The following is a 22,175-nucleotide window of genomic DNA, read 5'->3' on the forward strand; positions in this document are numbered from 1 at the left end:
CCTGACGGGACCCAAAAGAAAAAGAAAGAACCGTTTATTGTTATTTGTTTAAGGTTAAAAATGGAAGAAAAAAAGAAACTTGACCGGACGATCTGGTACATGATATACATACATCGTATAGTACTCTACAGTAAAATCAGGGTCCACATGCCCTTTTCTTTTTATTTTATTTTATTTTTTGATTTTTTAAAGATTTCAGGGTCTACAGGGTTCTAGACCAGCTACTGCTCCTTAAACCCTAAACCTCAAAATATTCGACTTCACAAGCAATTCTTCGTTGTTCCGCATCAGGACTTTATTTGGCCTCCGATTTGTGAGCCTCTTTACTCCATCTGAGCTTTTCTGAGCCTAGTCTTGTCTCCATCTTCTTCTTCTTCTTCGTTTTTTTCCTTTTTGTTTGTATATAAATTAAAGTTTCAAGTCTTTTTCCTTTTCTCCAGAAATTAGTGAACAATGGCTGCAAATAGTGCTGCTCCTCCTCCTCCAGGAATCGACAAGGAACTGGTATCTTACCTTCCTGATTATATTGACCTCGATATCTGCTCATGCTGATGGTTTTGGTTTTTTTTTTTTTTTGGCTAATTAGTCGTGAATTTTGAGATATTGGTTTTAGAAATAGTCTGCGGAATCATTGAATTTACTTAGTGCTCAGCGTTGATTGTTTCAAGTAAAACTAAGCAGGAATTGGTTTATAACTTTATTATCTTTTTATGTGTATGACTTGGCAGATTTTGGGCATGGCAGAGAAGGAGATGGAATACAGGGTCGAATTATTTAACAAGTAAGGCCTTCCACATTGTATTATCTTCATCTCAATCCTAAACAGTTCTTGTTCTTATGTGGGATATAGGCAGATAAAACTTCGAACTTTTGCATTTATTCCCGAATTTAATTAAGTGGGAGGATCCATCATAAGCGAGCCTAGCGCGGTTATTACACTTATTGACTGCTTAAGAGAACGAGCCGGAAGGCTAATTGATTTTAGGTACAGTTTTCTCTTGTTAGTGAAGAATCACCTCCTTTTCTTTACGGTATGCTTACTTTCTTCTTTGCTCAAATGACTCAGAGTTTTCAATGGATTACCACAAGTGAGAATTTTGTTTTTTATTTTTTTGGTGATATTACATATAGAACTTTACTTCAAAATCTTGAGAAAAAAGAAAGAAAATGAAGGACTTAGATACCTTCTAGTCTGTTGCTTATTCAATAGATAATTATTCCTTTCATACTATGTTGAACCTGTAGATCCAGAAGCAGAAGGATTGTTATGAATTGGCAAGTGGCTGCTTTTAGAGTAGCTGATACTGTTCTTGATTAGAAAATTAGGTCTTCCAAGTACATATTCAACCTGATTTTTACTCGTCTTTTACTGTTGATCTTCCAGGCTTACCCACACATGTTTTAACAAGTGTGTTGAGAAAAGGTATCGATTTTCTCCTTGTTTCGATTTCTTATCTATTGTTGATGAATATAGCTAATATAGCATGTTGAAGTTTCTGCTTTAAATTTCCTATTATGATGACACTTCTCTGGATTTGCAATTTTGAGCATGTTTCTCCTAAAGGTACAAGGAATCTGAGCTGAATATGGGAGAAAACAGCTGTATTGATCGCTGTGTTTCTAAGTACTGGCAGGTAACACACTGGATACTTTAATTTCACTCTCATATGTAAACTGAGGAAGCCATGTATCACTAGAAAAATTGACTGCTCGACTACTGGATGCAATCCTTGCATTTCAGCATATTGAATAAATATTGTTGCTGCAATTGTAGAAATTGCCAAATGATAAGCACCCTGTGCGTTCCATGGTGTAGGAGATACGGTTGTGCTCTGATGACCTTTAGGAAATTTATCAGTGCCATGAATAGGGAATTAGGAAGTGACTACTACAAGTTGAAGAGCCAAATGAAAGGGGTAGTTTCTGCTTTACAATTACTTTCAACTTGAAAAAGGAGAGGAAAAAGAAAGGGCTGGGGGTATGTAGTGGACGCTATAGGAAATGTTACACAAATTAATAAATACATGATCTTGTCTCTTAATTCTTCTTGTTCAGGTGACAAATCTGGTTGGACAACTGCTTGGTTCTGGTCGGCCTCCAATGTGAAGTCTGGTTGTTCTGAATTACTCTGAAACATTTTTCTGCACATTTTCTATAGAATGCTCCTACCTGCTAACAAGGTGGAGATCGTGTTCCAGAAAAAAATCCAGTTGCTTTAGCATGAATTAGTGCTTAGTTGATGCTGCATCTAAGGCCATTTAAATTGTCTCACTAGTAGTTTTAATCTGAATTTTGGTTTACCATTTTGAGCCTATGCTGATGCATCTATCTTTGGTAGCATTACAGTTCAGTTAGAAGCTGACCAGCCTCTTCTGAAAGCCTGAAACCATGCCTATTGAGTATTAAGCGTGGTTGTTGGACCTTTATCTTTTTATTCTTCAAGCATTGGTCCAAATAAAAATGCCTTTCATTTGGTTTCTAAGTATTGCTTGTTACTGAATTGATTTAGTGGAGATTTCAAATTAGTCATAATACGTTTATTTGGCATTATGGAGATTTCAAATACCATTTCTTTTACTTCTTTGCTCCTAACTTCTCTTATTGTCATCGAAGCTGGCGGAATAATGATCCACTACACATATCTCAGATGAAACCCTCTCCTTAGCCAGCCCAACCCCTGTAAGTGTCCGAGGTGATGAAGCTCAACAAATTTGCTTTATATTCATTTGAAAAAAAAAAAGGAAAATAAAACTGGATGTACGAAAGCAGAATTATAGTTATCGATTTTGATAGATCATATATATTCGGAGTTAATATGTTAAAATTGCTTTTCAAATTAAGGGGGTAAATCAGCAAAAAAACAGCAAATATTGACGATCTTATGCCCTAAAAAATGTATGTGACAGTCTGAAAAATTGTAACTTGTTCGTCTGGGCTCTTGGGTTGGGGAGTTGATGGTGGGCTGCGAATATCGTAATGTAAAAGACCTGTCTGGATGCCGGGGATCAAGAAAGCTGATCCGAAATCTGGCATATCGAGCTTTGATAATACATTTCACGGGGCCGGGCGATTGAACCGTTAATCTCATATCTCTTGCCCGGGCCTTAAAGCCCTCATTGTTTGGTCAGATCTAAAGGGTCCCCTACCAAACACTAATTGTTGCTCTTCCGGCCTTATTGGATCGTCTTTACAAGAATGTCCCTTTACAACTGCACAGAGCCCCCAACTGGAATTCTTCTGCTCGATCAATTTTCAATGCAGTCAGATAATGCATCTGATGACTTGGCAACAAAGGCAAACATAAGACGTTCTTCCCAGTCAGCAAGTAAACACAGAAAATAATAGTCACTCGGTGTTGAATGAATCTTGTCTTGCAACCAGCTTTTTTATGCTGCAAACAACCAGCCAAACGGCATTTCTAAATTGCAAAACCTAGATACAAGGAGCATTTATAAGGCAAAGCCTAATTAATCTATACATTTTGCCAAATCCACTTCATCTTCTGTTTTCCATAGACGAGCCATCTTTAAGCGTCTCTTGTGCGTCGCTGTTCATTCCCAGGCTAAAGAGGGCAGCCGCTTGAAGATAAAAAGCAGTAGGCCAATCAGGGGATGTTACTTGGGCCTGCATAGCATCTGCAAGGGCTTCTTGTGGCCTGTTGTTCATCAAGTAACACAAACAGCGCCGGGCAAGGACTGTTGGGGATACCATATTCCCGCCCTCGATGAACTGCAGAGCAAAGCACATGAAAGATCTTCATAACCTATTGCGCCATATGACTGGAGCTAAATGCAATTTTATGAAGGTTTACTTACATCTGTATAACAACTAATGGCAGTTGCAAAGTCTTTAGCTCGAAATGCGTTGTCGCCACGCTTTCTAGAGTTCAGGGTTTCCTGTATTTGGCTAGTCCACAGCTGAAATGAGAGCTGCAAAGAGAAGAAAACTTGAATAAGAGAAATATGAGCAACAAATGAAACGAGCTACATTTTAGAAATTATATGAACTTAATAAAGAGTCAGCCTATTAAAAGCATTCCATCTGATTCTGCATTTTGGGGAATAGGGATCGTAATTTCAATGGGCAACCCTCTATATTCTTATCAGTTTTGATTGTGTCTCTCAAAGTTTGACTAAATACTCCTTGACTGTTATGGATTAAGATTTCCAAAAGAAGGAGAAAGTTTCTGACTAAGCACATCTTGATGTTAAGAATTTCCTATCAGACGTGGTGAAGTTGATCCATTATGGCACGGTGTGGATAGATTTTTTAGTTAAACAAAATCACACTCTTCTGTCACTTGCCACTCTTAAACAGGTTCTCCAGAAGATTGAAACAAACCCCCCCCCCCCCACCCCGAAGTGCAGAAGCGCATGCCGGAATAAAAACAATTTTTATATAATAATGATATAATACAAGAAAACACCAACAAGAAAATACCTTTAATTTTCAACAGACAATATGATGGATAAAGAAGCATGATTTCAAAACATAAATAGATTTTAGAGCTTTAACACTACTTTAGCATGTCAACTTCAGAACATGGTTTAGATCAAAAAGGGTGCTGCCACCAGGTGCAGGGGTTCCTCGAGAATTTTTTAGCGGGAAAAATGCAAGCAGTACATGTGCTACAAGAGTAAGCTGTGCAAAAGCTAACCTCATTTGCAACCCCCTCATCATCCTTGTATCCAACTTTCTCCAGTAACTCATGCATGGCAGTCAGATCTACTCGTGAGCAAGCCTCGCCAAGAGGTGATAATTTTGATGTTTGGACTGGAGATGAAGTTTCATGAGTGATTCCTAGCAAAATATGTGATGGCACCTGCAAAATTTTGCTAGTACATTCATCAAATCAGCATAAAAAGATATCTCAAACAGCATGATCAGCATCAGAATATTGAAATTTGCACCACATCTAAATTTGTTCATATCTGAATGACTTCAGTTAGAATGGAATAAGGCCTACATCTATCTCCTTTTGAAGTGGAGCGAGAGAGGTCACAAGAGACTTAGCATTCGGCCGGTCACGAGGTTCATACTGTAAACAACGTGAAGCTATTCGTACTAACTCTGCCCCATCATCATTTGAGAAATGACCCTCCAGACAAGAGTCCATTAGCATCTGTATGTTCTTCCCACGAATCAAGTCAAGAGCCTATAAAGGCAACAACTGTTATTTAGTTCTAGCATTCGCTCATCCAGAGAAATTTAAGGGATAGGATATAGTAACAGAATACATCAAAATTACTCTTTTTGTAATCTCCTGAATATAACGAGAAACTGACAATGTTTTCATTTAGCGACTCAGATGATGCATAATGTCGCGGAGTTATTTCTGGTCTATTCTTATTGCAATACCAAAAAACACAATTTTCACAAACTTCAGAATCAAGAAATTAGAAAGCACAATTACATGGCTTGGAGGAATATGTTTGCCGCTGAGGAGATCAAGCAATAGTGTGCCAAAACTGTAAACTACACTCTCAGCTGTAACTCTACCTGTCAAATTGAAAGGATGAGATCAGATCAAGCATCTATGAATATGAAGAACCCAATATTTTTCTCCTTCTGCGTTTTTCATTAGTGTGCTTAGCAACTTCACTTCTCAGTTGTTAATTTATGTGCTTAGCAACCTTTCTAAAAGCTCATTATAAGGTTCTATTTATGTTAAGAAAGAATAATGTTGAGCATGCAGCCAATGAAAGGGGAGAAATTTGACCACTAATATCGGACATTACATGTATTTCTAGGAAAAGACACATTCCAAACTATCTAAATACACAAGTTCTGCTAATAAGGTAAAGACGAACATGAGATCTAGACGATGTCTAAGTAGCAAATTAGTTAAGCATCTACTTTGCATCGAACATAGACCATTATTTGCTAAAACTAAAAGCTCTTTTGGGGAATTACTCCAAGACCTGTCCTTAAATACTCTGGAGGAGTGAAAGCCAAGTTTGTGCTGTAGCTCTTTCCATCCCTGCTGTTCTTCATCAGGCCAAAGCAAGAAAGCCTGGGGTTAGCATCCTGTTGTGTGATCACTCACAGTAAGCTGTTGGCAGTCTGAAAAAATTCCATAAACTGACAAGACTGGAAGGTACATCAAATGAATGAAGAAAAGAAAGGAAGTACTTGATCAAATAAGATTCTATAGGCATTAAGGTCATGGTATAGTGCTCGCCCTTTGCTACTGCAATAATCTAATGCTTCCGCCAGATGCAAAGCAACTCTCAACCTCATTGCCCATTTCAACGGTTGGGTTTCCCCTGTATCAGTTCATACAGAATCACAGAGTTAGCTATATCTCCAAATAAAAGCAATCTAACGCCAGGGAAGACTTATAGAGGTAAGTCAATTAGGTAAATAATCACTTCCAACACTTCACCTCCATCAGACAAGTTTAGCAAAAAGACACCAATAAGTAAAATAGACTCTAACCTTATCAAATTCTCAACATGGAAAGGCCATTACTATGAGACTATTACTCGGAGTTGGTACAACAAAGATTCAATCTTGGAGCAATAACTTTCCAACAAAATGCTACAAAGTTCTCATTAAGCCACAAGAAGTAACACAATTATCAGCATTGAAATCGACAGCATAATGCTAAAGATTCAAAAACAGCAAACTTACAATGAAATAAGTGTTTGGATAGAGTTTCATGAGGCATGAATTCGGCCACCAGCAACCTCTCATTTCCATCACAACAACACCCTATCAAATTGGCCAGCCTCTCACTCCTCAACTGCCCTACTGCCTTCGCCTCCTCCTAAGGAGTGCAATATCAAACAATCAAAGCGCGTACAAAGATAAGATAATATCACATTTGTGAAACACTGTAGCTGGGGACTTGCTCAAAAGAAGTAATAACAACCAGGAATTGCCGAGAATCCGGCCAGGCAGACTTATTGAAACGTTTGACAGCAATCCAAGAGCCGTCATCTTCAAGCTGCCCTTTGTAGACAACGTTGGGAGCTTTCTCTCCATGTTCTGATACAATGTTTTCAACTGAGAATCCTGAAGTCGCCACCTTCAGCTCGTCCAAACTGTATTCTTTAAATGCTGGTAATTTGATCCTCTCATTTTCTCCACATTTCTCTAAAACCCCAGAAGAAAAAACATCAGAAAAAGGGAACAAAGATTACATTTTTATACATTTAAGAGAGTTTAAAGAATTACCAAGATCAGAGGAATAAGGGACGTTGGATTTCAGGTTGGAAGGCCACCAGCAAAAGCCTAATTTAGAGCAGCGAGCTCCCATTGGAATGAAGACGAATAATACTGAAAAAACGAAACCAGCAATCAGGTCAAGAAAACAAACAGAAAGGAAGGAAGAGGTTTTGGGGAAATAAATGAAATGTTTTTTCTGGGGTACAAGTCTTATATGGATGCAATGGAACCTGCTTGATTGTCTGAAACCCACCTCTCCCCTTTCTCTTTCACTCTTCTCTTGAACTAGTACAGGGTGAAGGCGAAGGAATGGGATGATGGTGATGGAAGTTCAGATGGAGGTGGAGTAGGTGGTGGGGAGATGGTTTTCGTTTTGGTTTGGTGTTCTTATAATAATGGGGGATGACCGAAGAGGAGCTGGAGAGCCTTGAATTGATTCATTTCAGGTGGTCAATGGTAAAATGGTACCTCTAAAGCCAAGGCAACGAGAGAGGGAGAGAGAGAGAGAGAGCCACCCAAGTTGAAAATGCAAAATCTCTTTTATTTTGATTAGTACTAGCATTTAATCATTATTCTATTTGTTCCATTTCATGGCAGGGAGGGGGAAAAACAAAAGGGTTTTTCGAATACTGTGTACAGTACCCTCGAGAAACATGTATACTGTGTACAGTGCACTGCTCCTACTAGGAATGATTTTACGTTGATGTGCCATTCTAGTATTTGTTTATCTTTTCATGCCGTATTGAATGTCCATAGACAGTGTGAGTTATATAAATATATTGTTGCTGACAAAAAAAAAAAGAATGTCTATAGATAGTACAATTTTTTTTTTTTTGGTATAAACCATGAGGCTATGCATGCATCCATTTCACATTCTACGATTAATCCTATTAAAGTCTAGTCGAATTTCTCGCAAAAAAAACTTTTTCAACATTATATTTTCTATTTACATGAATTTCGAATATAAGATCTCATATGATTGATGAATGCAAGTCTTTTTCACTTACACCAAATTCATTAGTATAGATAATACAAAATGTTACGCAACGTCGATATTCGCTGTGACTTATTAACTATGAATATGGAATATCATTTTATTGAAAATGACAACGGAAATATAGCTCAAAGTAGAATAAAGAATCTCTTTTTTTAATTATAATTATAAAAAAGGAATCTCTTAATAGTTGCAAGTCCTTGTAATTTAGCTCTAAGCCTTTAACCAAAGCTCGTACATAAATTTGCAAAAGGGTATGATTGTCTTTTTGAGTTTCTTTTTTAAAAGTAAAGTAATCTTTTGAGTATGGAAAGTCTTGCCAAGAAATATAAAGAAAATCACCTGATACAAGACATCAATACAGGAAAAAAAGGGGTATTGCTTAATAAAATTCATCTAAATGTTTCGTAAAATCAGGTGAGATGGGAAACTTTTACTTCATTATCCTTAAGACCCAACTCAACTGGTAGGATATTAGTCAAGTGAACACATGACTTTCAATTCATCCCATTTTTCCTTTCCTCCTTGTAAGGCTTGAAATCTTCTTTGGATACAAAAAAAAATAAAATAAAAAATGTGAGATTCTTGCTTCAAATTTTGGTAATTTTGTTCAAACTATTGGCAATTTAGTGACTTCAAATTAATCAATACTAAAGCCATTGTCAATGTCTACTACTCTATTCTTCAAGCAAGCTTCATGCTTAACTATATTTGAATTAAAAAAATAAAAGAAAAGTAATGGTAAAAAATGGAAAGAAATTTGAAGGGAAAATGATAAAATCTATTCAGAATGTGGAATAGAAATTTCACCGAAAAGGGGAAACAAAATCGACTAGTACCATGTTGGTCATGTAAGTTGTAAAACACGGCCCTGCAAGTGTGCTAAAAAGATTGGGATAATATATTAGAAACCTCCTCAAGGTTTCTCCTCATATCAATTGGCACTTTGACATTTTTAAAATATCACTTACCTTCTCTAGTAATTGTCAAAAAAAAAAAAATATTAACCATTACTTGATACATAATTCACACATCAAATAAATGAAGGTCAAAAAATTAAGAAAAAATAAAAGTCACTTCATTCTCTTTCTCCTTTCTTCAATTCTCTCTTACTCATTTTTTTGGATGACTGTGCAATTTTTTATTTATAAATTATAGTAAATTAAATTTTGTTTATTTTTTACATTTGTGATTGTGATAGAGTGGGATATGATTTCTTTATTTATTTTGAGTTAATTTTTATAATGATTAGTACAATTTAAAGGTTTTGACATGAGTTGAGAAGAAATTGGGAAAAAAAATACAATACGCATAAAAAATCGATTTTGACCATATAGACTTAAATTAGTGCTAGTGTATTTCTTCACAAATATCTTTTTTATTTTTCAAATTTATACTTTTATGGACTATAAAATTGTGATGTGGTAGTACTACTAGAGATTTTTTTTTAGATAATGGTTTCTTTGGAGTGAATAAAGTGACTTTGGAGCATTTTTATTTAACAAGCAAAAGAGTGGTTTATAGTTTTTCAAAATTTTGTTATAGAAATAATAAAAGTAAGGGAGGTATGTGATATTTGTAAGATTTTAGGGGTGTTAGATAATATTAAGAGAAACCTCAGCAGAGTTTTCTGATATTATCCAAAAAACCTTGCAAGATACAGTCTAGTGTCTGTCGTCACGTGCGAGTCTACACATGGTACAGTAGTGTGTGCTTGGTTTTATGGTTTATCTAGTCAACTTTTCTCTTTTGACATCTAAGATTAGGCTTTAATTGCACTAGATTTAGATATAATCATCGGAAGATTGAAAGGGAGTCGGATGATTAAGTGAGGCGTCCGGTCAAACTCAGGAAGTCAGAGTGGAGAATTACGACTAATTTAGGTGCGCTCGCACTTAAGGATGACGATTTAAATAGTAAACCCTGCTCTAATTGCAGTCCTAGTCACGTCGAATGCACTTGAAAATGCCTTTCCACTCCAACAATTCCACCATTCCTTGCTCCGAGTAAACATCATTAGCAAATGGTTAATCTTTTTTTAACAATCTTTTTGTTAACCTTTCCACCCCAAACTTTCAAACTCGTGATTCGAATTTTAAATAAGACAATAGGGATAATTTTAAGAATCTAGGAGAAGTCTGAGAATCCACCCTCCAACCATTAGGCCAACCTCGTTGATTAGTTCAACGGTTAATGTGTAACACTCTCTAGGATTTGGGATTTCCTTTTTTTATTTTTCCTGTCGTTCAACTTATTTTACCAAAATAAAATAAACAACTTAACTTGGAGAACATCTACATCTCGTAGTAACATTTTGAGTTTGAAAATTCTGTTATAAATCCCATTTTGAATCTTTGAAGAACTTTTTAGCACTTTAAAGTTTAAAAGTTGTGTAGTTTTGAAAATTGATGATAATAGAAAAGAAGATGATGTCCTCAAGATGGATGGAACTTGATAAAGGTTGAAAACAAATGGATAGAACTTGACAAGAATTTAAAGGCACTCTTAGTCAGCTTAAAGTTGTTTTCAAACAACGGGCATGGTCAATGTCGGGGTAGAATTCTTCATCAATGAACGGAAAATTGATGTAATGGAATTATTGGTTTCGAATAGGAGCACTTGAAATACCAATTGTATTAATTATGGCCTCAATCATTGAGTCAAAACAGTAGTTTAACTTGGATGATTTGTGCCCTCCACACTTTTGAAAAGTGTAGCAATTGTTGATGTTCATTGAATTACTTACAGCCGAGGCTCCATTTATGATTTAACTTCCACACTTTTTTGTTAGACCCACGAGTAAATGATTATATCTCATATTGGTTCGAGAAATGAAGAAAGAGAGGTTAATATGTAAGTAAGGGATCGAGACCTCGTAGTTTAATTTTTTGGATCAAAGTTGATTTCCTCACTTACATATTGAGTTCTTTGATAGACTTTCTCGAAATGTTTCTCTCCCAACACTTCTAAACCATCTTGAATGGTTTAAGATGCACAAAAAAATAAGAAAGACATCTAGGTGAATAAAATGTCCAACGCCAGAATCAGAGGACATGCACCATCAAGATTAACTCCTTTCGTTGCATATTCTCAATCACCATCCCTATTTAGTACTCCTTTCACAGCACTTTCCATAACAAATCTTGTCTATTTAGACTCGTTTCTTCATCACAAGAAGATAAAATCGCACATGCTCGTGGAACAACTATAGATTAATTAAAAGGACAAGAATTCTGAAAAGTAAGTTTCAGCTGAAATGGTACCACTGCCTAATTTGTGTGGACAAAATCATAATATCTGGAGTGAAAAAAGGACTCCTTTTTTTTTATTTTTTTTATCAGGAAGGTCCACAAGTACTAAAAATGAATACAGCATTCCCTCAATGATGCAGAAAGGCAAACGCCCCAAATTTGGGGTCATCACTTGCTTTGACCCGCTTTTTATTATCATTATTATTATTATTATTTTTTCGTTTCCAGCTCAAGTGTGCTAGCAGGTCGTTGCTCTTTATCAACATCATTCCATTGATTTAGAATGAATAAACTGCTAATGCATGGGGCCTAATAGCCATCATGAAATGCATCGCACCCCATGTACAGGATCCTCAAACTTGCTGTCACCATCCTTGAAAACACTTGCCCGGACCAGGCAGGCAGTGCCGAGCTGGTAGATGCGTCGTCATGAAACGAAACCCTTTTTCATTCGTCTAAGTTTGCTTTGATGGAACGAAAGAAAGGGATACAGAAAGGATGGTATTTTGCTCAGATTTTAGTCGCTAAAAATGCTTATTTAAGCATTGGAAGGGCCCAGGAAGTTGTTTACTACGTCAAAGTTGTCCATCCATTCTAAAATGTGGGAACATGAACCGCAGCGGCTCCTTGTTATCTGATGATATAATATTCTATTCTCTGAACTTCATACGAAAAAGCTAAAAGTAGAACATAATGCTGCCTGTTTGGAAAATATACAGTAGCAAATGTAATCTATGTGAGATAGAAAGAAGCTCGAGATCTGTGTCAAGAGAACCAACCCTCTAAAATTTCTTCTTGAAAAGCTTGCAATCTAAATGGGACTTTTTATGAATTTTTACGCTCCTCAACTTTCACCGTGCAACATCAATTGTTGATGAAAATTATGAAACTGATTCCTAAATCGCATTGTCAGGTCATCATGAAGCTCATAGAACCCGGTAAAACATCAATTGCAGTCAAGGTATGAGCAAATCCAGCTATAAATGCCGATGATTCGTTTTGGCCTTTGAATGCAAACTCAGGCTTAGAAGCACACGTGGAGTAATCGCGGAATTATTAGTGCCTGAGAATGATCGAAGAAATGAGTAATTGTACATGCAATCATGATCATGATCACTCCTCGATTGAATTTCAGCTGGGGTTAGTGATTTAGATAGGCTGGCGGAGGAAATGTCTTTTTAAAGCTTATGAAATGACAAAAATTTGTGGCATTAACTAAAGGCGAAGCAAGAAAGAGAATGAAATCTTCAATTATCTCAATCTGGTTGACTGGTGGATAGGAAGCACAAAACTGCATGCAGAGCAGCCTCCAGTGGGCTTGGCGAAAGATGTTGTCCACCTGATGAAATGTGATATGTCCGAGCTTCGGGTCTTCGGATTGCAGTTGAAAGAAATATATTAGTACAAGAAAGAATGAGAGTGTAGGAAAAGAATTTTACGAAAGGTATAATATAATGCAGGAAATCTCCCAAATTTATCCAAAGGATTACAGGTCCTCTAACCTCACCCATAAACATCGGTTCAGCATGCAAACGACCTACTGGTAAACATCTAAATATTCCTCTAAAAAGTGGATGTTATCGAAACTAAATGAATTTAAATTTTTTTTTTCGTTACTAATTATTCAATCGAATTAAGTGTATATATAATGAAGACACCTATAAGCTATACATACAAATTGTTAAGGTAATAAAGGAGAAGAAAAACTTAATACACAAGTTAATAATTGGATATAATCTTTACCCTAACCATTGAATAGTGCAGTGGGCATAAGGCACTGTTTATAAACTGTCAGTATGGATAATGATAACTATATTAAATTTGAACTTGAAAATTTAACTTTTATACGTAATGTCAAGCATCAAACGTGATAGTAATAAGATAATATACTGTCATTGTATATATAAGATTTTTATCTAACTCAAAATGATTCCTAGTAACTTCAAAAAGCTAGTGAAGGGGATTTGACCTTGGGAATTTACCAAATACTAAGATAATTTATAACGGAGCCTAGCGTGAGTGAGTTATTTTCGCATGACCAAAAAAAAAAATAAGAAAGATGGAGTGCTTGCCATTCTCTTGATATCCTAGTATTCTAGCTTTTACTACTACCAATCAATAAAAGTTATATATAATATTAATTTGGGAAGATCCAGGAGACATGGACGGGAGCGGGAGGAGGGGACCAGCAAGTCGAAGCATTATTTAATTGCATGATTAGGTCACATGACAGCGCCGCTGCCTTTATGGCCCGTCACGTGCTCACCTTTTAAAAAACTTTCCACATTAAATTAAGGAACAGAACAATCCTTAATGCTAACTACTACTGCTACTACATGCTTCTGGCTGTGCGTTGTGATGAACCCATCATCCGAGATTATGAATGGCTACAGGTTTTTGGTCCCCACCCAGCGGCTCTTCTTTCCCCAATTAGCATCCATCCATCCATCAATTATGATTCACCCGAGGCACGATGGGGAAAAGTGTCGACGATTTGATCGAATACGGAATTCCCTTTTTCAAACTTCCATCCTCAAAATGTTTGACGGTAAGCTATGAATTGAGCACTCTCAATCGAGCACCTTGACTCGACGTCCAATTTGTTTGAATCGATGTCGATGTTCATCAAACACGAATCGAGTTTGAGTTATTTGATTGAGATTTCGAATCAAATTTGAATACAAATTTAGGAGATTCGAGGGCTCGATAAATTCAATTGAGTTTTTCATTGAATATTTAATTATTATGTTATTATTTTCAAATTACTATTTTAGGTTTATATGTTATAATAATATTTAACAATCGTATATTTCAAAACTCTGAAGCTGAAAAATTATTCAGATTTTAACAAGTCCAACACGAAAAGAAATTCAAAGAGTCGAACTCGAGCCTGGCTTGAAATGCTCAGTTTGATTCGACTCGATATGACTCTACTTTTTTTTTATATTTTCTATGTTTCACTAGTACTTTTCTTTTTAATTTCCTTTCAAATGTTACGAGCTATTGCAACCGTGGACCTTACAAATACAAATACGTCGTTGAGTAAGAGTAAGAACTTGAATCTGCAAGGAATACTACTGGCTTGCAACAACTTCACAAACTACAATCAATTGTCAGAGACTATAGACATATCACAATTTTAGAACAATTTTCATTTTCATAGGACTGCAGGACTTAAGAAAAAGGTTGCTTTCTATTAGATCAATACTTAATTCTCGCGAAGACAACAAAATACATAAACTGGTCTTTAATATTTAATATAGCAGTTAAAATAGGTAAACTATGTGCGGGTGGCGGATTAGAGAAGAAACTGTACCGTGAGCTCATAATGTCCACCAGACTTGCCTCTCCATGTATCCTAAGTAGTACCAAAGTACACATAAACAATTTTCAACGTAAAAGCTACTTCCGCGGTATCAATCAAAACTGTATAGTTGATGTTGCTTAAATAGCATCAAAACTGTATCGTAGAATGGGATAGATTAGGTTACAGGAATATTATTGTTGTGACAAAAAAAAAAAAAAAAGTGTAGTTGATGTTGCCACATTTTTACGTTGAATAATTCAAAGTAGCTTTTTTTTTTTTGTAATCTCTTTAGATGCTTTTCTACCGGTCTTAACATCCTTTTCATCCCAACTGTTAAGCAAAGGATTTTAACCCTGAATACTTTCTATTATATGCACACACACACACACATATATATATATATATATAGGGAAAAAAAATCACCATAACCCACTTTATAATCATTGTTAGGCTTTTTCTATTTTGTGCTGTTAAAGTACAGGATAAACTAGTCACACCTCGATAGAGGAATTCTTATGATTATTATTTTTTTTTGTTCTTCAAAATTGAAAATTCAAGCTAACTTACCCAAGTTCACGTCCTCTATTTAATCTTTTCTCTTTGTCATTGTAAGGTTCAAGGTCTCTATTGAATAGGCAAAAAGTCTTTCTTTTTTTTCCCCATTTTGTAACAAGACCCTACTTATTTTGGTGTTACTGATGGATGAACGGACTTTTTTCGTCCTCATCATGAGTAAAATGGCGAATTCATTGTTTAACTTCCTAGATTCATGCCAGGACACTAAGAACAGAGAATGTGGCAGAGAGAAGTAAATTTCTTGCAAATCATGGTGCTTCGTAAACCAGAGGGGGAAGTATACTTTTCTAAGGAGTCACTCCATGAGATAAATAAAATGTATGCGTCCTGAATCCTGATACTGCATAAGGCTTTTTTGGTTATGCATTTATTGCTGTACGAATGACAGGAGACATTGCATTGCAAAAGCATAAAAGCCAAAACCTGAATGAACAGGCAGCAGAACCGCGGACAGGCACCTTCATGTTTCCCCAATTCTATGCCTGCCCTTATCCGAATGATCACACCCAAATGATACAAGAGCAAATTTATTGCCAACCATATCCTATCGTTTGCATCTCTTATTTCTTCCTTCGTCCTCTACCCAATACTTACCAAGAAAGGAGAATGCAACCGATGTAGTTGGGCCAAAAAAAATAATCCTAACAAAAATTGTGATCTTGCTGCATTGGTGAAAACCCAGTTCATACCAAATGCTTTATTTTGTTCGAAAATCTGGAGTTGGAAGTCCACACGCAGCCCATATCAAGTCAACTAATCCTAAGCTTAGTTCATATGCGAGATTACTTGTCTAAATAGGTTCATTAAGGACCAAGATTTCATCTGTAACTCAAGAACTCAAAGACACTGCACAAGACGAAGTTCAATTAGCAACAGCAATATGCACACTTGCATCGAGTAGAAAGGGACACATGACAATGCCTCTTTTGATGCCCCAGTAACACAAATACAACTGTTGTTGGCATCATTCTTTCCTCCTGTAACACGAGGGGTATACCTTCTGGCTGAACTTTCCAGTTTAATGAATAAACCTTATTGTTGCTTAGTCATATAATGACAAAACTTTACAATCTGAATTGCATTGCCAAGTTCAAATTGATGAACGTCCTAGCAAGCTAGACTCTCCCAACAGGTGAAACAGGAGGATGGTAGATGTTACTTGCAGGATACTCTTGTTGGTCTCCGTTGAAAACCTTTGGTTCATCAGTTTCTGAGAATGTACTCTCTTCCGAAGATTTATTCTCAGATAAATACCCGAATTCAGAAAATTTAGCTGGATGGAAACCATTTAGATATGCAATACATATGGAGAATGCTTGTAGAAATTTGACAGATGAGTCAAATTCAACTGAATAGATACCATCCTTGAACGGTGACAAGCTGAAAATTGGCCTTTCGTCCAATCCTCGTTCCTGATGAAAGTTTGTAGAGACGAATTAGAAGGCAAGACCACATTGCAGTATGATGTGTATCAATAGCAAGAAAATGAAAAGACAAAAGCTAAAAGATGAACCAAATGAGGTCGACTAGCAGCATGTATTAAACTACCTGACAATAAAGCTGGAATTTTTTGGTGCTCGACTGGGCTTTAGCTGAACCAGACGTCCTACCAAACTGAGTGCTAAGAACCTTTATTCTGCAACCAACATCCCAACCCCCACAGTCACACGATCCACCTGATCTCCATCTTTCTATTAAAGGTGAAGGTTCCCCTTTACTAGGTATTCCATGGTCACCACCCGGAAGTACAACTGTAAGACCGGAAGGGTCCACGCTTCCAGCAAAACACCCGCTCTCTTCAACATCCCTACTCTCAGAAAAGCTACAAAAGTCAAGGGAAGGCACTTTCAAGTCCACCATTGAAAGCTTTTCGACTTCACATGTTCTCTGGTCACCTTCACTTGAGTTTCTTACGGCCATTTTAGGCAAATTGAGAACAATAGCAGTGAGTTCGTCATTTTCCTGTACATCCGACGCCTGTCTATCTCCCCGTCGTTTCTTCGCAGCCAGCAAAACGAATTCCCTAATGGTACATTGGTCCACCAAGTTTTGCCCAATCAACTTTGTGGATGCAACATCAGAAACCTTCATTTGTGCTACTACATTAGGTACATAACCATGAGCTCTATCTTTACTTCCCTGGTTTAACCAACTACCATTCCTTTTCTTCATTTCATGAACAGTGAAGAAAGTATACACCCAACTGTTAGCATCCTTTTTACCAGGACCTAGCTTACTCATTGTGGCTGCTAAAATTTCGCTACTATTGTCAACTGCAAATGTAAATAGAGGGAGTCCATTCTTTACTGCTACCTGTAGAAGTGCTTGTACTGTTGATGAGCCACATTTTCCAATGTCTTGTGGATGATCAATGTCAATTGTTTTGCAGCTCCCAAGATCTAACCTCACTTTCACAGAATGTCGAGCAGCAGACTCTCCTCGCCCCTTGGATAATTTACCTGTCCTGTCTATTGGTGATGAATCTCTCTGTGGTGAACCAATAGAGTGGTCAAGGTTGCTGGCCCTCGGCTTAAGTAATGGGTCTATCAGTCTTCTCAAAGGACTGGACCTTCCTTTTCCAGTGACATTTGATTTGTCGCAAGATGAATCAACTGAGGAAACGGAGGTTTCAGCCTCCTTGGAGCAAATTCTATCAGTCTCAAGATTTCTCTGTCGAGCACATGGTGTGTCTTTTGAGCTCCTGCCTATCCTACCCATTAATCGGCGGATTGGGGAAGGATGTCTGACTTTTCTATCCTCTTCAGTCTCCAATTTCAGGTTTGGTGCCTCAGCTGAACAATCAAGTGTTCTGCTTGACTTCTTCCCTTCCAGATTTCTACTTCTGCTAGGACTAGCTGAGACTTTAGAATACGGTAATAGGTCAGAGGAAAACCTCGTAGTGCTTTCAGCTGCGGAACAGGGTTGTTGGATCTGTGCATCCCTTAGGGTAATAACTTCACGAGGAAGTGGACAAGAGCTCGGTATATCAGAAGAGAGCTCCTGGACATCAGAATTAGAATTATCACAAAAGCTATGTCGACTAGCTTCGATTGATCCCTGGACCAGTTTTCCAGTTGAATCAGATTGATTCAATGATGCAGCAGATCTAATTTCTAGTACTTTTGGCTGATGGAGTACCACTAGTGGCTGTCCATTCATGCTGTCATGAACAGAATTAGGCTTACAACAAGGAATTTGCAAGCTTTCCTTTTCCTTCGAAAGTTCATGGACATGGAACTTCAGTTTTCCATTCAAATTTGAGATGGAACTATGCTTTTCTAGTTCTTGAAGCTCCTTCTCAGAAATACCTACCGGATCATGATCTGGGGTTTTGCACTCTTTACCCCGGTTCTCCGTGTACTTGCTAAAACACTGATGTGTGCTGAGGATACTCTGTGACACTTTCAAGTAGTTACTCGAGCTAGCTCCAAGATCTTGGAACTTTCCACCATTTCTCTGGAAGGATTTGGTGCCTAGGGAGGAGACTCTGTTAGGGGATGTGTTTCGATTAGAATCCAGACTAGGGCGGTGCATCATCTGGTTGATAGGAGAGCAGCTATGACCTCCGCCAGAATTGGAGGATGATCCCTCTGTTGAGGAAAACAATGAGGCATTGCTGTTGGATGGTGAAGACTTGCAACTTCGTTCGGCAACCTGTCTGTGGTTATACTGCCACTTCTCTAGACGGCGCCATTGAAGGACCCCAACATTCAAAGCTTTCTCCTGGAGGTTTTTTCCTGTCTCCAAATAACTTGGCAAACTTGACATGTATCTAACAAGTTCATCTGCCTTACTCCTAGCTCGTTGCTTTTGGTGAAGTGCTTGTGGCTTTTGTGATACATTGTCCAAATTTCTCACTATTTTAGGATGAAAATCTGCAGAAGAGGTGCCATTCCTCTCTAGTTTGAACCTATCTCCCAGTTTTGTACTTTGGCATGCTTGGTGTGATGATTGACTGTAGACTACCTGCAAGAGTTCCTGGTCCCTCAAGTTTCTATTGAGCTCCAAATGACATTCCATATTGCCCTTGGCACCAGATATCTCGCAATTAACCAACTTGGCTCTGGAAATTTGTTTAGCCAGCTGATAGTCTCACATGGATATGGTACCTATCAAAAAGACAGGCCATAAATGTAGTGAGCTTGGATAGTACATATAGAGATGATGCAGTTGTCTGAAAGACATACATCATTTCCAGAAGATGACAGTAGTATTATCTCAGAGCAGTGAAAAGGCAAAAGAAGCCATAATTGAGGGGACCTAGCGAAGCTTTCTGTGTTATATGGTAAGAAGCAACAAGCCAATAGCATGAAATTAACCATCTTATGGCTTGCATATTCAGTTCAACAATCACATTATATCAGTGTCTCCTGCACATACGTGTCAATGTTATTTGCTAAATGGGCCTAATAGAGGAGAAAGGCTCATTGTAATCGGAGAGAGCTATGCCCATGCAATATACAGCTAAAGATGGAAATGTTACGAGTCCTTCTATAGACAAATAGTGGGAAATTTTGAGACGATCTAAAATCGTCCAAGGAAGTTCTTCAGAGTTTGCAGTTATGGGATGAAAGGCAGTACAGAACAATCTCAACAATAAAGTTGGAGGTACAAATAATTAAGGATGAGAAGTTTTGTGATACATGATGTGATTGTGAATTGAAATCGTTAATTTTTTACTACTAGAAAGAAGTTAAACCAGAAATCGTCAAATAAATTAGAAATAACAACTGAATGGCAGCTATAAAAAGATAATGATAATAAGATAGGGTTCAGATCAATTGTGCTTCTATACTTCAATCTAGTTTCTCTATTGAAGGAAAAAGGTATTGCAGTTTCACAAGGAGAACGCACTGATCCAATTCTAGGAACAGGATTATAACTTAAGCAGCTTGGCCGTTTGTAACTTTATTCTGAACCGAAGTGCTACAAAGAAATTCTTGGCACTTCTCTCCGGAAGCATAATAATGAACATGGCTCTAAGACCACTTACCCTTTAAGACTGACAACTTCTGTAGTATAAAACAGTCAAGCATCTCCTACTTCATGGTAACACAATCCGACATGCATATGACAACTTATGCAGAACCAATTTAATCCCACTTTGATGCAAATAAGAGTATGATTAGGAAAAAGAATAGTTCACAGGGTGCATAAGGACAATCTGGGCAACATATAGACAAACGTGCACCATAGATCAAATTGAAAGCGAAGATTGGGTGGTCCTTGAGACCCATAAGAGTGACAGTTGAAGATAAGGTAAACTGGGATGTCATCGTCAAAAGCAGAAAACCTTGCAAAAGACAAGGAAGAACAGCTATTGCATAACCACAGAGCATTCGCACTTCTTTAAATTTTGAAATCGACATTCTATTTTTTTTTTTTTTGGACATAATAATTGAATGTAAGCCGACAAACATATTATTGACATTTCCTAAACTCCAATAATTGACCAATAAATTGATTTATTTATTGGGACATAGTTGAAAAAGAAGGAAAGAAACCGTAGAGTGGGAAAGACCTTTAAGCACTTCTTCCCCTTCCACAAAATTATTTTCTCTATCTTTCTTTTGCTCTTCTTCTCATTTGTTTCCAAGTTTTACCATTCGCGCGATAGGTTAAATGGAGTAGCTCTTTAGGAACAAAAAGAACTTGCGAAACGAAAAATTTCTTACAGCTTCCCTGTCTGTGCGAGGAACAAACTCAAATGCAAACTCAAATAACAAGTTTGAACAACCAAAAAAGCAAAAATTTTGTATTCAAAACAGAGATCTTGGAGATAATTGCGTCTCGAGAGTCAGCTACAAATTTCAGAAAGAATATTTCCAAAAGAATTTCACGAACACAACAAGAATGCAAATCTTTTCATCACGAAACAAAGAAGCATATCAGCAATCCACCAAGCCAAATTAGACCCAAAAAAGAAAAGAAATACTAACTTGCCTTGCTTATTTAGAAGAATGGAGAGCAAGAAAACGCCATGAAGCTCTCTGAAGATGCAGAGATAAAAACCACGTCGGTGACCCCCCATGGAAATAAGCGGGTGTGAAATTAAAAGCAGTAAAAAGCAAAATAAGCTCCACCCAAAAAGATCACAAAGATGAGAGGAGCTTTACGCAGAAACTAAGCAGAATATAAATCTTTTGTAGCATCCCAAAATGCCTTTTTGCTCTCAGCTTTCCACAAACTCCAAAGCTAAATACTAGTATGAGAATATACAGAATCGAACGTACACCCAAAAGGAAAAAGAAAAGGAGAAAAGCAGGGGGAGCTAAAAAGAGTACAGTTCTGGGATTTTGGGCTGGAGCTCACTTGTGCTGCTCTGTGTGTGTATTTTGCTCTTTGTTTTTTTTTTTTCTTTTAACTAGTAACAGCGTCGGACAGAGAAAAAGACGAGGCGAAGGAGAGCTCGTTTTCATCGGACGGCTGAAAGGAAAGGAGATATGCGCGGGAGGTCACATCTGGGGACCCACGTACTGACTTGTTCCCCGTAAGTTATTTATTGGATACTTATGAAAAAGCAGGCCGCTTAATAATTAAAAGAATGGGTTCGCTTTGATCTGCCAATGATATCTGAAATGGAAAAGGTTGATTTTTCCATCGTAACATTTTCCGAAAGAGAGGGGCCTGCATTTCCTGCAAACGCATTTGTCACAGGTCCCATTCAAGTCTAATGCACTACCAATACCAACTAATGCCATTGCCACCACTCCCATTTTTTGCTCACTGCTTTAATGGTTCTAATTGTTAAGCTCGTGAGCATCTCTAAACAACGCGAGCCCGAGTAGTCGCTAATGGAGAATGTCCAAATAAAAAAAACTTATCTTATCAATTTTTGCAATAGTCGCTAGCTTTGTACATTATTATTCTTTTAAAT

The 22,175-nt window shown here is 37.3% G+C and overlaps 3 protein-coding genes across 4 annotated transcripts; 1 reads left to right on the forward strand and 2 right to left on the reverse strand.

Annotated features, from left to right (window-relative positions):
• The first annotated feature begins 211 nt into the window (after positions 1 to 211).
• LOC113780877 (mitochondrial import inner membrane translocase subunit TIM10) lies at positions 212 to 2,482 on the forward strand. The gene is made up of 6 exons (XM_027326661.1): positions 212 to 313; positions 441 to 504; positions 729 to 781; positions 1,385 to 1,423; positions 1,565 to 1,634; positions 2,056 to 2,482. Exons 2-6 carry the CDS (start codon positions 454 to 456, stop codon positions 2,104 to 2,106), a joined length of 264 nt encoding a protein of 87 aa, XP_027182462.1. The 5' UTR covers positions 212 to 313; positions 441 to 453; the 3' UTR covers positions 2,107 to 2,482.
• An 800-nt stretch (positions 2,483 to 3,282) lies between these two features.
• Positions 3,283 to 7,648, reverse strand: LOC113749426 (serine/threonine-protein kinase BSK5-like). 2 transcript variants are annotated; one of them, XM_027293174.1, is made up of 11 exons: positions 7,424 to 7,648; positions 7,180 to 7,281; positions 6,875 to 7,098; positions 6,634 to 6,769; positions 6,133 to 6,266; positions 5,922 to 6,027; positions 5,414 to 5,499; positions 4,967 to 5,155; positions 4,658 to 4,822; positions 3,816 to 3,929; positions 3,283 to 3,729 (listed from the first exon to the last, which is right to left on the reverse strand). In XM_027293174.1, exons 2-11 carry the CDS (start codon positions 7,259 to 7,261, stop codon positions 3,496 to 3,498), a joined length of 1,470 nt encoding a protein of 489 aa, XP_027148975.1. In that variant the 5' UTR covers positions 7,262 to 7,281; positions 7,424 to 7,648; the 3' UTR covers positions 3,283 to 3,495. The 2 variants fall into 2 exon arrangements, with proteins under 2 accessions (XP_027148975.1, XP_027148966.1); XM_027293165.1 differs by having other exon boundaries at positions 7,401 to 7,648.
• Positions 7,649 to 16,140: 8,492 nt separating this feature from the next.
• On the reverse strand, positions 16,141 to 20,548 carry LOC113762631. Its single transcript, XM_027306172.1, has 3 exons — positions 20,292 to 20,548; positions 16,847 to 19,407; positions 16,141 to 16,710 (listed from the first exon to the last, which is right to left on the reverse strand). Exons 2-3 carry the CDS (start codon positions 19,316 to 19,318, stop codon positions 16,414 to 16,416), a joined length of 2,769 nt encoding a protein of 922 aa, XP_027161973.1. The 5' UTR covers positions 19,319 to 19,407; positions 20,292 to 20,548; the 3' UTR covers positions 16,141 to 16,413.
• Positions 20,549 to 22,175: the final 1,627 nt, after the last annotated feature.

This window comes from Coffea eugenioides, chromosome 1 (assembly GCF_003713205.1).
Source record: "Coffea eugenioides isolate CCC68of chromosome 1, Ceug_1.0, whole genome shotgun sequence".
NCBI lineage: Eukaryota > Viridiplantae > Streptophyta > Magnoliopsida > Gentianales > Rubiaceae > Coffea > Coffea eugenioides.

What these genes read in the sequence shown, in the direction of transcription:
- LOC113749426 (XM_027293174.1), bottom strand. Translation starts at nt 7,261, where the DNA reads ATGGGAGCTCGCTGCTCTAAATTAGGCTTTTGCTGGTGGCCTTCCAAC. An exon ending in CCCTTATTCCTCTGATCTTG is followed by an intron (nt 7,099 to 7,179) that starts GTAATTCTTTAA and finishes CTGGGGTTTTAG; the next exon opens with AGAAATGTGGAGAAAATGAG. An exon ending in AACATATTCCTCCAAGCCAT is followed by an intron (nt 5,156 to 5,413) that starts GTAATTGTGCTT and finishes TTGCCTTTATAG; the next exon opens with GCTCTTGACTTGATTCGTGG.
- LOC113780877 (XM_027326661.1), top strand. Translation starts at nt 454, where the DNA reads ATGGCTGCAAATAGTGCTGCTCCTCCTCCTCCAGGAATCGACAAGGAA. An exon ending in AGGGTCGAATTATTTAACAA is followed by an intron (nt 782 to 1,384) that starts GTAAGGCCTTCC and finishes TTGATCTTCCAG; the next exon opens with GCTTACCCACACATGTTTTA. An exon ending in GTGTTTCTAAGTACTGGCAG is followed by an intron (nt 1,635 to 2,055) that starts GTAACACACTGG and finishes CTTCTTGTTCAG; the next exon opens with GTGACAAATCTGGTTGGACA.
- LOC113762631 (XM_027306172.1), bottom strand. Translation starts at nt 19,318, where the DNA reads ATGGAATGTCATTTGGAGCTCAATAGAAACTTGAGGGACCAGGAACTC. An exon ending in AATTCCAGCTTTATTGTCAG is followed by an intron (nt 16,711 to 16,846) that starts GTAGTTTAATAC and finishes AACTTTCATCAG; the next exon opens with GAACGAGGATTGGACGAAAG.